Source organism: Esox lucius, chromosome 18 (genome assembly GCF_011004845.1).
Source record: "Esox lucius isolate fEsoLuc1 chromosome 18, fEsoLuc1.pri, whole genome shotgun sequence".
Lineage (NCBI taxonomy): Eukaryota > Metazoa > Chordata > Actinopteri > Esociformes > Esocidae > Esox > Esox lucius.
The window spans coordinates 4,365,240-4,380,172 of NC_047586.1; the positions used below are offsets into that span (position 1 = coordinate 4,365,240).

Consider the following 14,933-nt stretch of genomic DNA (forward strand, 5'->3'; position numbering starts at 1 on the left):
CGTAGCTAATACCTTCCTAAGAGAAAGGCATAGAGGGCGGTGGTGGTTTGGCGGAATCGAATTAGGATCAAAGTCAACAACGGTGTGGGCCATCTTGTGTCCTTAGCAGAATCCTTGGACTGAGGTGGTGTCAGCACAGACTGGAACAGCCTGGGGTTTATTCATTCTGCCAAACGTAATGTTCTGGGGAACATAAAGGGCCTGTCTGTACCTGTTACCAGATTGTCATCAGCTATACATAATGTGGGTGGATTGATTTCCTGCCTGTTGGGCCCTGTCCGGGGCCTCCCCCGGGTAGGGCCACAGTGTCGCCGGACCCCCCCGTCTCAGTTCCATGGTGTTATGCTGCTATATTATAGTGCTGGGGGATATGAGGAATGCACTTTCTAACTTTTCTCAGTCTCTTCCAGTATTAAATTTTAGGAGGAGATGAGGTCATGGTCCACACCTGCAGAGTACCTGGTTTGGGGGGCCCATTGCTGTCCCTGTCCTTGTCCACGTGGTCATACTTTTGACCTAGTCTAGAATCAAATGGACTCTGGATTTAGCCCAGAGAAAAGTATTTATTATTCTAATTGGACTCTTAATATCTCACCCGGCACAGCCAGAAGAGGACTGGTCACCCTTTGAGCCTGGGTCCTCTCTAGGTTTCTTCCTAAAATTCGGCATTCTTAGGGAGTTTTTCCTAGCCACTGAAATCCAACACTACTGTTGTTTGCTCCTTGGGGTTTAAGGCCGGGTGTCTCTATAAAACGGCTGTATGTATTGTAAACATATGGATTTTCATATTGCTATTGTCTGCCACTAAATATGCTGGTGATACAGGATTTCAGATCTCCTCTTCATCCAAACAAATCACCCAGATTGACTGACAGAAAGATTGACTGACTGAGAAATCTTGACAGATTGGACAGATTGACGCGCACAAACTGACCCCACAGAGGCCCAGGAGAGCAATACAGTCAAAATCATGAAGTGCAAAAAAGAGAACTATTTGATACACTGGGAAGAATAAAAAAAAAAAAGCAAATTGGAAAAGTTACCTAGCCCTAAAAAGAAAGTCCATGTTGGCAGAATTCCTGACCACTGTCCCAGAATTAACAAAAAACTATTTTTACACTCAGTGAACATGGACATGCTGTTGAAAGAGGACAGACTTGGCACTCTAGAGAAGACAGGCTGCGTGAAACTGCCAACACAATGAAGTGGAAGCGGAGCTGCACTAACTTCCTGCCAAATGTATTACCAAATAAGAGCCATACATTTTCCACAGAGTTCATACAGACCAGTGGATCCCAACCAAGGGGACGAGGACCCCTGGGGGTACTTGGCCATTCCACAGGGGGTACTTGAGAAAACTCATGACACCATAGGCATAACAGTCAAATTAACATGAGGGGGTTCTTCGGGGGTACACAGCAAAATCGTGTTGGACGTACAGTAACAGAAAAGGGTTGGTAACCACTGATATAGACCCTGAAATAATTTTCTATCAAATCAAACATGTTGGTTAAATTTTGTAATGTGCAATAACAGAAGAAAGATATCAGACTTGTTGCCATGAGGACAGGGCAACCAGAGGAGTAGAAACAACACAGTGAAATGTGCCAAATGTTGTATCATTTGGCACATTTTTACATCACTGTACATCGCTTGCAAAACAACATTCAAAATATTTTTTGGCATTCGTGTGCAATGTCTACTTAGAATTGAAGATTTTATTAACATGTTTATTTCTATCACTTATGTTATTTATGATAAAGGACTAAATAAAGCACTACATTTTATTTAAATTGATATAGTATTGTTCATACATAGAACAGAACAGAACAGAGGTACCATACTGATGATAGAACAGAACAGAGGTACCATACCGAGGAAAGAACAGAGGTACCATACTGAAGAGAGAACAAAGGTACCATGCTGATGATAGAACAGAACAGAGGCACCATATTGAGGAGATAACGCAACAGTGTGTGTGTGTGTTTCTGTTTGTTTTTGCTTTTTTGTGTGTGTGTGTGTGTGTGTGTGTGCGCGCGCGCGCGTGCATGGAAGCAGGGGATTTTTTTTTTACCAGCCACCAGCCAAAATGTGCTTTCCAAACAGACGACAGCCACAATCACAGGAAATACATGAGTGTGCTCAAGAACAGAAAATGCGCACAAATGGTTCTGCCCGGGGGGGCCGTCCGGAGAATCAGGTGCCATTTGGGGCCGGTGCCGTCACGTCCTCAGGCACGCCAATGAGGCGTGTGGCTCACAACTTTAGAAATGGACCCACGTTTCATGACTGCGGTGCAGGACGTGACGGCATAAATTAGCACCTCCTTTCAGGAGGCAAAGGTCTGCTCGTCAGCACAGGAGCCGTCTCTCTCCCAATCTGTCTTCTCATGTTCTCCCTCCCTTTCCAGCCCTCCACCTATCAACGCAACCGGTTAAAAAGAGGTGAGTGTGTCGTAACCGTGTCACGTCGTCTCCTCAAGGCGACACAGGAAGCACTGCCATGGTGAGGCAGTTTTCTACGAGAGAAAATGGCTGCCTCAGAATTCCAGCGATGAGCTTGGTGGCATCGCTAACTCACGGGATACGGATTACTTTATCATGTGATAATGTTTCTGCTTCAGACTTTTGATGGTGTCACTGCTAATGAGATGAACTGTCACTGATGCTGCCACTGTGTGTGTGTGTGTGTGTGTGTGTGTGTGTGTGAGAGATAGGTAGTGTTGAACAGTAGACAGTGCTATAGTGGTCAACACCTCTCTCTACCTTTTCACAGCCTCACGGCAAACACCAATTACTGAACATAACAGAATAAATGAATGAAAAAGTTTCTCAGAGGCAGGTAGATAAAGAGGCAGGTAGGAGGTAACTATCTAGAGACAGACAGAGAGAGACAGCAGGAGACAGAGGCAGAGAGGGAGGCAGAGAGGGAGGGAACAAGAGATAAACAGGAGGCAGAGAGATAGACAGAGCCAGAGAGGGAGGCAGAAACAGAGGCAGAGAGGGAGGGGGAGAAAAAGACAAACAGTGATAAACAGAGCACAAGAAACATGAGCAACTCCCGCAGCTACAGGCCTTCAAATATAAATCAGACTTGGAGAGCTCTCCTTTCCTCTGTTTTCTCCTTTCCTCTGTTTTCTCCTTTCCTCTATTTTCTCCTGTCCTCTACTCCTCTCCACACTCCTACTGGCTTCTCCTATTGCCTCCCTTCCTGACTCCTCACCTCTTCTCCTATCTCCTCTCCTTCTCTGTCCTCCCATCTTCTCCTTATCCTCACTCACCCTCTCCACCTTCCTCATCTCTCCTCTCTCCTGTAGTCTTCTCCTCCTCTCCCCATCCTCTCTCCTGAAGTCTACTCCTCCTCTCCCCATCCTCTCTCATGTAGTCTTCTCCTCCTCTCCCCTAGACAGTCAGAAGGCTGTCTGCCTGCGTGTGCGCGCACGTGTGTCACGCACTGATGAAGCAAGAAGCAAGTAGGACAAATACAGAGCTGCTTGACACACAGACACACACAGACACACACAGACACACACAGACACACACAGACACACACAGACACACACAGACACACCTTAGGGTTTCTTATTTATCGTTCATGTTGTTCTGATTGTTATCATTTAAAGCTGTTGACTTATCGGCTATCGCTCTCTCTGTCCACCTGTGCGAGCCTGTCTGTGTGTCTGTGTGTCTCTCTGTCTGTCTGTCTGTCTGTGTGTGTCTGTCTGTCTGTGTGTGTCTGTCTGTCTGTCTGTCTGTCTGTGTGTGTCTGTCTGTCTGTGTGTGTATGTGTGTGTGTGTGTGTGTCTGTCTGTCTGTGTGTCTGTGTGTGTGTGTGTGTGTGTCTGTCTGTCTGTCTGTCTGTCTGTCTGTCTGTGTGTGTGTGTATGTGTGTGTGTGTGTGTCTGTCTGTCTGTCTGTCTGTGTGTGTGTGTGTGTGTGTGTGTGTGTGTGTGTGCGTCTGTGTGTAATAAATCTTGCCTGGATGTGTAATCTCTGAAGGCACTGTAGGCATGAAGAGGGGGAGGGAGGGAGGGAGGGAGGGAGGATGAAAGAGAGAGACACAAGCCAAAAATAATGCCAGTCTGCTGCCAGGTGGAAAATCGTGTCCTCTCTGTGGCCTTCGCCCCCTCCCTCTCCCCCCTCCCCACTTCCGTCTCCCCTCTCTCCCCCCTGTCCCTCCCCCTCTCCTCCCTCTGTACTAGCGAGTGGCGTCAATGTTTTAAGAGTGGGGATACATTCCCCCTGTATGTGTCGGTTGTCTGGCAACCTTGGCTGTTCTCCGGTTACAGAGAAGGGATTGTGGTCTCATTGAGGACAACTGCCATCCGCGCACGTCGTTGTGTAACAGCGTCAAAGTCACTCATGCCTAACATCCACCAGAGCCCCGAGCCCAGCCCAGCCCAGCCCAGCAGAACACCTTTAAAGAACGCGTGCGTGCGTTCTCATACAGCCACGCATTCCGATTGGTCGAATACACCGGACCCCGGAGCCAACTGTGCTTCAATGCAACAATGTAAAAAAAAATACAAAATAAAACGGGCCCTGACCCAACGGGATGGATCAGGACTGGGCTGTGATGTGTGTCGGGTGTCCTTGACCTGGTTCTGGTTACCGGGCGATAGGAAAGTCCTCAGCGATGGTACAGGATCCTGGAGACATCTCAGGGTCTGAGTAACACCATACACCATCTCACCTTCCCGCCCGAGTACTGACCCATCCTTCTCACCGCCATTATGCCACCATCTCCCCTTTCTCTTTGTTTCTGTGCCCCCCACCTCCCTCTCTCTCTCCCCCCTCCCTCTCTCTCTCTCCCCCCTCCCTCTCTCTCTATCCCTCCCTCTCCCTCCCCCCCTCCCTCCCTCCCTCCCTTCCACACTCTCTCAGGGTGTAAGAGCTAAGATCCAATTATCAAGCCGCTGTTCACGCACATCTAGCGGAGATGATTCAGGAACGTCTTCCCAGTCGTAGCCGGCGTAAAAGTGATATTAAAAAAGAAAACGTTTAAGGAGCTAAAATAAGACCCTGACGACTGAGAAGTCGCTCCGGTAAATGTTGAACAGGAACCTTTGATGAGGAGATACAGAGAGCCATTAATGGTGAGAAAAACAAATCCTCCGGCCTGTCCTCCTCTCCTCTCCATTCTTTATACACATCACCGTCCCTCCACCTTTTCTCTCCCAGCACTGGAGACAACAAAGCAAGTAGCTGAATCCCCTCATAATTCAGGACCCCTGGAAACATCTGCCTCAGCATTGAATTACACCTCTGTAATGCGCCTCGCACAGTGCTGGAGTTGCCCGCAGATTACATCAGATCAGATATGCTAAGATGATTAGAGCTTCTTCATAAGAAGATGAGAGTGTCCACCGCTTTATTTCAACAAGGAACACAGACAGAGACCGAGGCCTGTTTTACAGCCCGGCTCTGAGTGTACAAGATGACATGTACAGGTTAGTTTCAATGATTAAAAACGAACTAGAGTACAGACAAAACAGGACATGCAGTTAGGATACGAACACAGAGCGCTCAAGACAAGTCCAGATGATGACAACTGTGTTAATGAGTGACTCTGAAATCTGCCGCCACACCTGAGACTCTGGCATTGAGCAAATGTCTGGGGCAACCGATGTAGAACTTCAAAGCCTCATTGACATGAGCAGGAAGTCTATTCTGAAGTAAATCATGCTAATACACAAACCCGCAGTTCCCACAAATGTCTTCATCCTTCTTGACCAGAGGTCTATTAGGTTCTCCCAAGTACTTCAACATCACTCTCTTGATTATGGGCCTCTCCCCGTCGCATTCTGCCCTGGAAATACGTCGCCTCCATCACCTCACGCTGAAGAAGTAGGTGTATAAATATAGACCTGCCTGCTCCTTGTAAAACGCTGTGTGAATAAAGTGCCTTGTGTAGAGGAACACAATCTCAGGACAGAACACGCTGACTGATATAACAACATGAGTCAGAGTCTTGGCACGCTATCACCAGCACTTTTATTCAGAGAGCGCCAATAACTTATTCTGAAAGGGATCGATTTACTTCAGTTGACCAGTGAGTCCAACTGGGCTGTGACACAGGGTGTTTTCGGCAAACTGAACACTTTTACTAATTAATGAGAGTAGAATGTGGCAGAAAAAAAAAAGTAAAAAAAAAAGTAACAGAGAACTGGATAAAACCCTCAGAGACAAAGACCTGGATAAAACCCTCAGTAACAGAGACCTGGATAAAACCCTCAGTAACAGAGACCTGGATAAAACCCTCAGTAACAGAGACCTGGATAAAACCCTCAGTAACAGAGACCTGGATAAAACCCTCAGTAACAGAGACCTGGATATATACCCTCAGTAACAGAGAAGTTGTGTGAATATAGTGTCACTAGCATGTCCAGTGTGTGTGTTGTGTTTGTTCTTATTCCATCTCAATGTTCTGCTTCTTGTCACCTCTCGTCTGTTGATTTGGGCTGCCTATGTCTTCTATCTAATTAATAACACTGGACAAGATAGAGATCCCTAGACACTGACTGGTATTGTATCACACTGTCACACACAGGTGCTGTTTCACACCTCTACATACACACACACACGCACACAGGTGCTGTTTCACACTTCCACATTCGCACACACATGCTGCTCCACACCTCCACATCACACAAGTGCTGCTCCACACCTCCACATATACACACACACACCTGCTGCCCCCCACCCCCCCCCCACCCCCCCACATCCCAACACACAGATGCTGTCTCTCGACTGAAGGATAAAGGCAGTGGGAAGGTTTCAAAGAAAAAAGACAGACACTGAGAGAATTCATATTAATTAATTAATCCTCATTAGATCAGCCAATATATACAGCTGGGGAAAAAATGTATAGACCACCGCACCTTTTCCTTTCCCTTCCGAAAAAGTCAAAAAGGAAGGTTTTAAGTGAGGAACAGAAGGGTTAAAATTAAGGGACCACTGCAAACTGAACGCTTCTGTTTCTCACTGAAATCCTTCCTCTCAACCTTTTTGAAAAGGAGAGAAACAAAGTGCAGTGGTCTCTTAATTCTTTCCAGAGCTGTGTATATAAGTGCAGACAAAGGTGTATCAATAATAAGAATTTTTCTGCCCTGCCTCTCTCCCTTTTTCTCCCCCTCTCCCTCTGCTCATTCCTCCCTCCCTATGCCCCCCCGCCCCTCCCTCTGTCTTCCTTTCTCCCTCCCTCCCTCCCGCCCTGTCTTCCTACCTTCCTCTGTACCCTCCATCTCCCTCCCTCTGTCTCCTTCCAGTTCTGCTCTGTATGGTGTGTGTCTTATCATCCCTGGTAGACCCAACCGCTGCCTGTCCTCCTTTGTGTCTGTGCAACGCCACCGACGTGGACTGCAGTGGGCGCGGCCTCCACGCCATGCCCGCCCTCAGTCAGCTCCCGGTGTCCACTCGCACTCTCCTGCTACCCAACAACCGCCTCTCCACCCTGGGGGCCGGGGCCTTCTCCAACCTCACCGCCCTGGAGCGACTGGATCTCTCCAACAACTATCTGGATAACCTGCCGCCCGGGCTGTTCCGGGACCTGGGGAACCTGGCAGAGCTCACCCTGCACAACAACAGCCTCACGGCCCTCGACAGGGATCTCTTTCAGGGATTGGTGGAGCTGAGGAAGCTGGATGTGTCCCTCAACGGGCTGTCTGAGGTCCCGCTGGGCCTGCTGGACGAGCTCCGGAGCCTAACGTGGCTCTCCCTGGCCGGGAACAGGCTCCATGCCCTGGAGAGGGCGGCATTTGAGCCCCTGGCGAACCTTCAGTACCTCCAGCTGGGGGCCAATCCCTGGGAGTGCGACTGCAACCTGAGGGAGTTCAAGCACTGGATGGAATGGCTTCTTTATAGAGGTAAGAAGAGGAGGGTGGGGGGGTGTGGGGGGGTGGGGGTGGGGTGTTGACCGCGGGGTGCGGTAGAGTTTAATTTAGTTTTTTTGAGAAGGTTAGTTACTTGCTGCAAATGAAAAAGTGCCCTTTGGGGACCCAAGACTGCACTTATTTCAGTATCCTCTTCCCCACCATTGTTATGTAGTGCATGCCTCAGTGGGTTTCTACCTACTGTACAAAACATTTATGTGAAGTGTATCTTTTATTGAATCAGTGGAACCCGGACAAAACAATGGAAATTTGATGGAAACACAAGGCGAGAGAGACTGTAGGGAGTTGCCTGTAGCTTGGATATTGTTTAAATGTGTCGTTAACAATATATTGCTGCACGAAATGGCAGTATAATTCCTTTAAGGATGTGAAATGTTCATTGTCATCGCTATCAATCAACTGCATTAAAGCTAAAATCAACTATTGACTAATGCCATCTGTATTGTTAGATATCAGCCCACCTAAGCCCAAAAAGTGACCATTTGTAAATGCGTCAGTCAAATGTGTCAGTGACATCTGCCTGGCCCACAGTGTTTACCAGTTCAGTAATAACAAGGAAATAAGATGGAAATAGTTACTGATAACATAGTATATTAAGTTTGTAAGAACAAGTTGTGACGACAAACATTTCAGAAAAATAAGCAGAGTTCAGCAATCATTTTGACCTTGTGGCTGTGGAAGCTGACAACTGCCGAACACAGGGAGAAAGAGTGGGAACAGGAGTGCCGCAGAAACTCTAACCCTGGCAATGTGCCCGGCAGTCGGGGCATTTCGGCAACGACAGCCTGGTGTTCTGATGCCATGCGCAGCACTGCAGACATTCAGTTCAGCAACCAATCTCACAGCCATACACACATTCCAAATTAGATGGATTTACTCTGTTACAGTGGGGGGTTTTGGACTAACTAGTCTGTTTTACATTTAGCGTTCATTTAATTTCACCGTGAGTCTACCTTTACGCCATCTCAACAAATAACAGTATGACTCCCTGGTTTTCCTCCAATCGGTGCACTTCATGGTTCTCCTCCAATCGGTGCACTTCATGGTTCTCCTCCAATCGGTGCACTTCATGGTTTTCCTCCAATCGGTGCACTTCATGGTTCTCCTCCAATCGGTGCACTTCATGGTTCTCCTCCAATCGGTGCACTTCATGGTTCTCCTCCAATCGGTGCACTTCATGGTTCTCTTCCAATCGGTGCACTTCATGGTTCTCCTCCAATCGGTGCACTTCACGGTTCTCCTCCAATCGGTGCACTTGCTGGTTTTCCTCGAATCTGTGCCCTTGCTGCGGTCGACAGCCCTTCAACTCTAGCCTTTCTATTTCTAAACCTAGTATCGGATCAATTTGTTCGTACTACTAAGTTCTCGGTCCGGAACAAAATTGCAGACGCCTTTTTCACAAGGGAACAAGTGGGCAGCTGCAAAATAAAGAAATGTCTGACAGCGTGTTGACAAGCGTGGACCAGGGCGTCGCTCTTTCATATTATTCAGGCTAAACTGAGGTGAAGGGGAGAGACTGCAGCACACAAACATTTCACATTCAATGTGATGTCGAGTGCACAGGCTACTATGTTTGTTGGATGTTGCTGTTTCTTCCCGACAGAACACTCTGGAGAGCAGGAGAGGGAAAGCATCAACCCAGAGACAGGCCTCTCAGCCTGGGGCTGTCCTGCCTGCTGGTACCTCTATTCCTGGAGCTTCTGTTACTAACCTTCATTTAGATAAAGGAGCTGGTCTGCTAAAGCACAAAACAGAAAAAGGTTACCATTTATGTGGTTTATGATTATTTGTAGGGGTAGATACATTTCAAACAATGCCAAACAAGTTCTGACTGTTTATGTGGAAGAAAATTCCAGTAAAAACATAATGATCCAAATCATGTAGCTTTAGTCCCCTGTTTCAACTACCTCATGAAATGACCTGTTAAAAATTATATGTGTGTGTGTGTGTGTATGTTTGAGTCAGGTGGATAGATGCTAATCTCTTGTAGAGAGGCTACTGAAATCCAATAAAACTATCAACCTGTTAAGAAAAAACTGCATCCCTGCGATAATGAGCAGCATTAGTTATGAATCTTTAGGTAATACAATGTTTTGAATTTCTGAAAGGGCAGGGACTTTTGGCCAATAGGAAGAAGGAGTTGGACTACTTTGTTTTGGTTCCAATGTCCAAACACCTAAAGCATACAGTTTATGAACCCAGAACTTAATCCAGCATCTGACCAATTGCACAATTCTTCTGGATACTTCTGGATTAACTAAGGACGTGGATATGAATTGATGTACGGTATGAGTGAACCCCTCTGAGGCAGATGCATTATATTCATCTGTAACTACCGTCAACCAGATGAGAAACACTGACCCCAAATCACCCAAACCGCTGGCTTCAGCAGCCTCTCGTTCTCCAAAGCACTCCTCATTGGGTACACAGCTGAGCGGTCTGCAATATTTAGAGCCGTGTTTGTTCGGCCCCTTCGTTCGCCTGGAGACTTCAGGAAACCATGTCTCAGGCTGTAAGAGCCTCCCCTCTCCTTTTCTCTCTGGATCAATTCTCCCACATCTCGATGTTCAGCCCTGACAAATGTGTTGTGACAAATGCAGTGTGTGATCATACGTCCTTCGCCCTTCCTCTCCACTTTCTGGAACAGCTAGTGAGTCACCAAATCCTTGTGCTGACTGTCTCACACACACACACATGCACGCACACTCCCTCACACAGAAAGCTAGACCCTCTTCTAAAGCACGCACAGACACCGCGGCACAGACACCTGCTGCCGATATGCATGTTGTCCATCAATTACGCCGGGACTTTAGTTGAGGCCATCAGCGATTTAGCATGGAGGGTGTCACACATTAGGGTGATTCACCAATAGCGCGACAGCTAGGCCGGGGGCTAATCGTCACGCACGCACCGTGCTCATCGGACGGACAGAGGGCAAACATGCTCGAGCGGTGTGCGCGCTGGGACCGTCCGTCGGTCTCACAGCAGCTTGCCAACCAGTTTCTGATCCTGTTTCTCTGAAAGCTCAGGGCCGTTGAGGCTTCCAGGGGGGTGTGGTTATGTTAAAAACCCGTGGACTTTTGCAGGCAAAGGTCATATCTAGAAATGCGAGGCAGGTGTCCTGAGACCATTTATTCCAACACCAACACACACGTCATGAGGAGGAGGGAGCGAGCCAGTTGCTCCTGACATTGATATAAGTTAAAAAGTGTATTTTTCAATATCCAATTGTGGATATTTTGGAAAATGGTGAGGGTCAGGTTAGTAGAGCCTGACTGGTAGATGTGCTGACACGTCTACATCTAGTCAATTTAAGGGGCTTTTGTTGGTGCAGGAAAAAATAGCATGCATCGCTAAAGCATATGGCTGTCTCTCTCTCTCTCTCTGTCTCTCTCCTTTCTTCTCTCACCCCTTCTTTCCCCCTCTCTCTCTCTCTGTCTCCATTACTGCGTCTCCACACCCGTCAGCAAATGCAGCACGACGTCTCACGAGTGCCCTGTTCTCTTGTCTCTGGTTCCAGGGGGCCAGGTGGACGCGGTGGAGTGCATCCTGCCCAAGGACCTGCGAGGGCGGGACATCCGCGGCGTGCCGGTGGAGATGTTCAACTACTGCCTCCAGCTGGAAGACGAGAACGGGGGAGGAGGCGGGGCAGGGGCGGGCACGCGGAGCGGAGGCCGAGAAGGGCCGCAGCTACCCTGCGGCCGCGCCACAAGCACCGGCAACGCGGCCCCGACCCCCGTGTCGGAGGCGGCCGATCAGTCGCCCGTGCCGGACTGCGGGCGGCGGCGCTACCAGCCGGTGAGCGTGCGGCGGGCCATCGGCACCGTGGTGATCGCCGGCGTGGTGTGCGGAATCGTCTGCATCATGATGGTCGGCGCAGCGGCCTATGGATGCATCTACGCCTCGCTCATGGCCAAGTACCAGCGAGAGCTGAAAAAGAGGCAGCCCCTGATGGGCGATGGTGAGGGAGACGCGGACCCAGAGGAGAAGCAGATCTCCTCTGTTGCGTAGACGGGGAGGGGGGGGGGGGGGCAGAGGTAAAGGTCAAAGGGCTGAAGTGGGGACGTGTTCCCTGTCTCTCTCTCTCTCACCGTTCTTTCCCTCTTTGGATGCCGTCCTACTGCACTGCTTGTTGAGGAACGTTTTTCGCGTTCAGCTCCTTTCTCCTCGCTCATCCTCTCTCGTCCTCCAGAAACTAATCAGCACCTGTGCTACACCTGTCTATTTAATAATCATTATGATTGGTCCTCAAGTCCATTATAGAAACATTGGCTCATTCTTGATTTGATAAACCCAGACCTCTGGTCAAACACCACGCAATGCCAACGGATGGTAATTTCTTCACCGGAACTAAATCTCCTTATTGGTCCTAGAAACTGATAGGTGTCATCTGATTGGTCCCGGAAACCAGAACGTTGGTTTAAGGATAGCCAGAACACAGGAGAGGCCAAGCAACATTTTGAACATTCTTAATGGACTTCGAAACTCTGATTGGTTGGACCTGATCCAATCGCTGAACATTTTTTTTTGTAAAACACCCCTCATTTTCGCATGACCTAAACAATTGTCATGGGTCTCGGATTGAAATATGTAGCCAACGATAATGCAGCAGAAGATTACATAGTTAGGGTCGTCAGGCAACCAGGCTGCTAGGCAACCATCCGTCAGGCTGATCACACACTCTGAACCTTGAACCTTCTCGATCTCTTGGCCCCATAAACCCAAAAGCCCAGAGAACCCAGCCAACTGTGTTTGGACTGGTTAGAACTAGTATGGACAGGTCTAACCTGGAAAGGTCTGGACTCCGGCACTTTATCTCTCTCTACTCTCTTTCTCCTCTCTAAGATGGTGGTTCTGTCTTTCCTGCTGCTTCTGTTGTTCTCTGGGATGGAGGGCCAGAAGGCCAGACGCTCAAGGAGGCATTTTAATAAATGTAAAGACGCTCCCTCCCTCCCTCCTCTCCTCTCCTCTATTTCATCCCTCAGTTCTCACCTTCTGGGGTAACAGGCGTCCGCTGCTTGGACATGCCCTCTATGTTCCTCATCCCTCCATCCTCCTCCATCTACATGTTTGTGTATTCTCTGTAAATGGACACCAATCATATGTATGAACTGACAGTATCTTGCCCTGTTCCAGGATTGATTGGCTTGACAAATAGATCATGTTCTGCTGTAAGTATATCCCAATACGATTAAGATCATAATCATTTTTGACTCTGTTCTGTGTTGTGACCCAGCTTCCCCGGCCATTTCCATATATATATAAATATTAATTTATTCACATGTCGCCATTTGTTTTAAAGATATTCTTTCAATTATTTTGGTTTTTACGTTTAAAATTGCTCAGATAAAACCTTAACGATATCGATAAAATGTAGCTAGCCGAATCCAGTTGTTCTGTGTTAAACATGTAATACTAACCCCCCCCCCCCCACACACACACACACACACACACACACAGCTCCCAACGCGGCCGTTTCAGATCCTGCAACATTACCCATGTTTACATATCAACTTTCGAAGGCATCTTGAGCTTTGAGAGCCTATAACAATAGCTAGATCAAAACGGACCGATCAAAGGGGAAATATTGTACAACAGAGAGAATATTAAGCAAGCGTTCCAAATGGCATCTTTCTCACTATGAAGTGCACTACTATCAATCAGAGCCATACGGGGGAGAAGGGTGCCATTTGGGAGATCACGGCTGAACTCCAAACACAAAGTAGACAGCCCCTAAACATTTGCCCTAGCCACTTTCCCTCGGGGGGGAATCCCCATCAAAACAACAAGACGTTTTGATTACATTTTTAAGAGGTGGTCAGATTTGGAAAAGCCGAGCACTCGGTCCTTACATCACCCACAACTTGATGCAAACTGAAGTTGCGTGTCAAACGCCAGGGTCACATTTATCCGACACAACTACGTCTACTTTGCGTGAGTCCAGTCTATCGCTGAGGTCACCTGCTACAATGGGAACAATGGGAAGTTCATAGTTCCCACATGGATGTTTCACCTGAAAAACAAGTTCATAGTTCCCAGTTGGATGTTTGACATGAAAAACAAGTTCATAGTTCCCAGTTGGATGTTTCACATGAACGATAGAATTTGGATTTAAAAGTGGGACATTATTTGGTTGCATAAGTTGCCATGTTATAACGTTTTACCACGGACCTTCTGTTATTTTAACAAAAAGATGACAAAACTCCCCTTTTGACAATTACAACCATATGATTAGGGTTAATTTAACTCACCTGATCGTTGTCAACTTCAAGCCAACTTTAATTTAAGCAATGCTGGCATACATATCAAGCTAGCTAAAATTCTACTGTTTGAAGACTTCATTTGTTTGTCCTGACTTCAGAAGCACTTCGGAACACAATTCACGTTAGGCTTCCCACTTCCTGTTCATTTCCTTGCTCCGACGAGCCACTTTCTGAGTCTATAGGTCAGAATGAATTATACTTTTACAAACAGTATTATATTGATGTCTTGTTTCCTGCCTATTCGCTGCATTACTCAATGTTTGTTTACTGTTTGTTTACTGTGTGAAATTGCATATGTGTTTCGTTGTTAATTAAGAAACATAGAAAAAACGTGATTATGTGACCTAGAGGGACAGGAAGTAGGAAGTAGAATCTGATGGATCAGTCGTTGACTGGCTTTGTGTGTGTGTGTGTGTGTGTTTTTTAGATCAGATACATTGCAAGAATTCTAGGGTTGATTGCAACGAACAGACATAACTTTCCATGCTAGTCTTGTCTGTTGACGCTGAGCTGATATAAGCTGCTAACTGGAGACAACCTGCATGTTGACACAAACTTGAGTGGAATATAAAACTGGCAAGATCCAAATCAGCAGTTCAAATCACACTTTTACACTGTCAGGTGATTATGACACCCGAGTTCACTAATCCCACTCCCAACAAAATATTGACCAGAATATCAATCAGGATCATGGGAAAGCATGCGTCCTCATTCCTAGTATAATTACACAGGTGAGTAAAATGACACTGAAGTAATGGAACTAGGCCTATATCTCACTT

The 14,933-nt window shown here is 47.3% G+C and overlaps 2 protein-coding genes across 15 annotated transcripts in view; one reads left to right on the plus strand and one right to left on the minus strand.

The window, feature by feature from the left end:
• lrtm2a (leucine-rich repeats and transmembrane domains 2a) overlaps positions 1–11,911 on the plus strand; it is a 30,378-nt gene extending 18,467 nt beyond the window's left edge. For 2 of the 3 annotated variants that reach the window (XM_029114586.2, XM_029114585.2), the window contains exons 3-4: positions 7,268–7,864; positions 11,412–11,911. In XM_029114586.2, coding sequence (XP_028970419.2) covers positions 7,268–7,864; positions 11,412–11,902 — 1,088 coding nt within the window. In that variant the 3' untranslated portion in view covers positions 11,903–11,911. Of the gene's footprint in view, positions 1–1,808; positions 2,445–7,267; positions 7,865–11,411 lie in introns of those variants that run through there. The other variant, XM_029114587.2, reaches the window with a different exon arrangement.
• cacna2d4a (calcium channel, voltage-dependent, alpha 2/delta subunit 4a) overlaps positions 1–14,933 on the minus strand; it is a 109,700-nt gene that overhangs the window by 57,518 nt on the left and 37,249 nt on the right. The window lies entirely within an intron of this gene.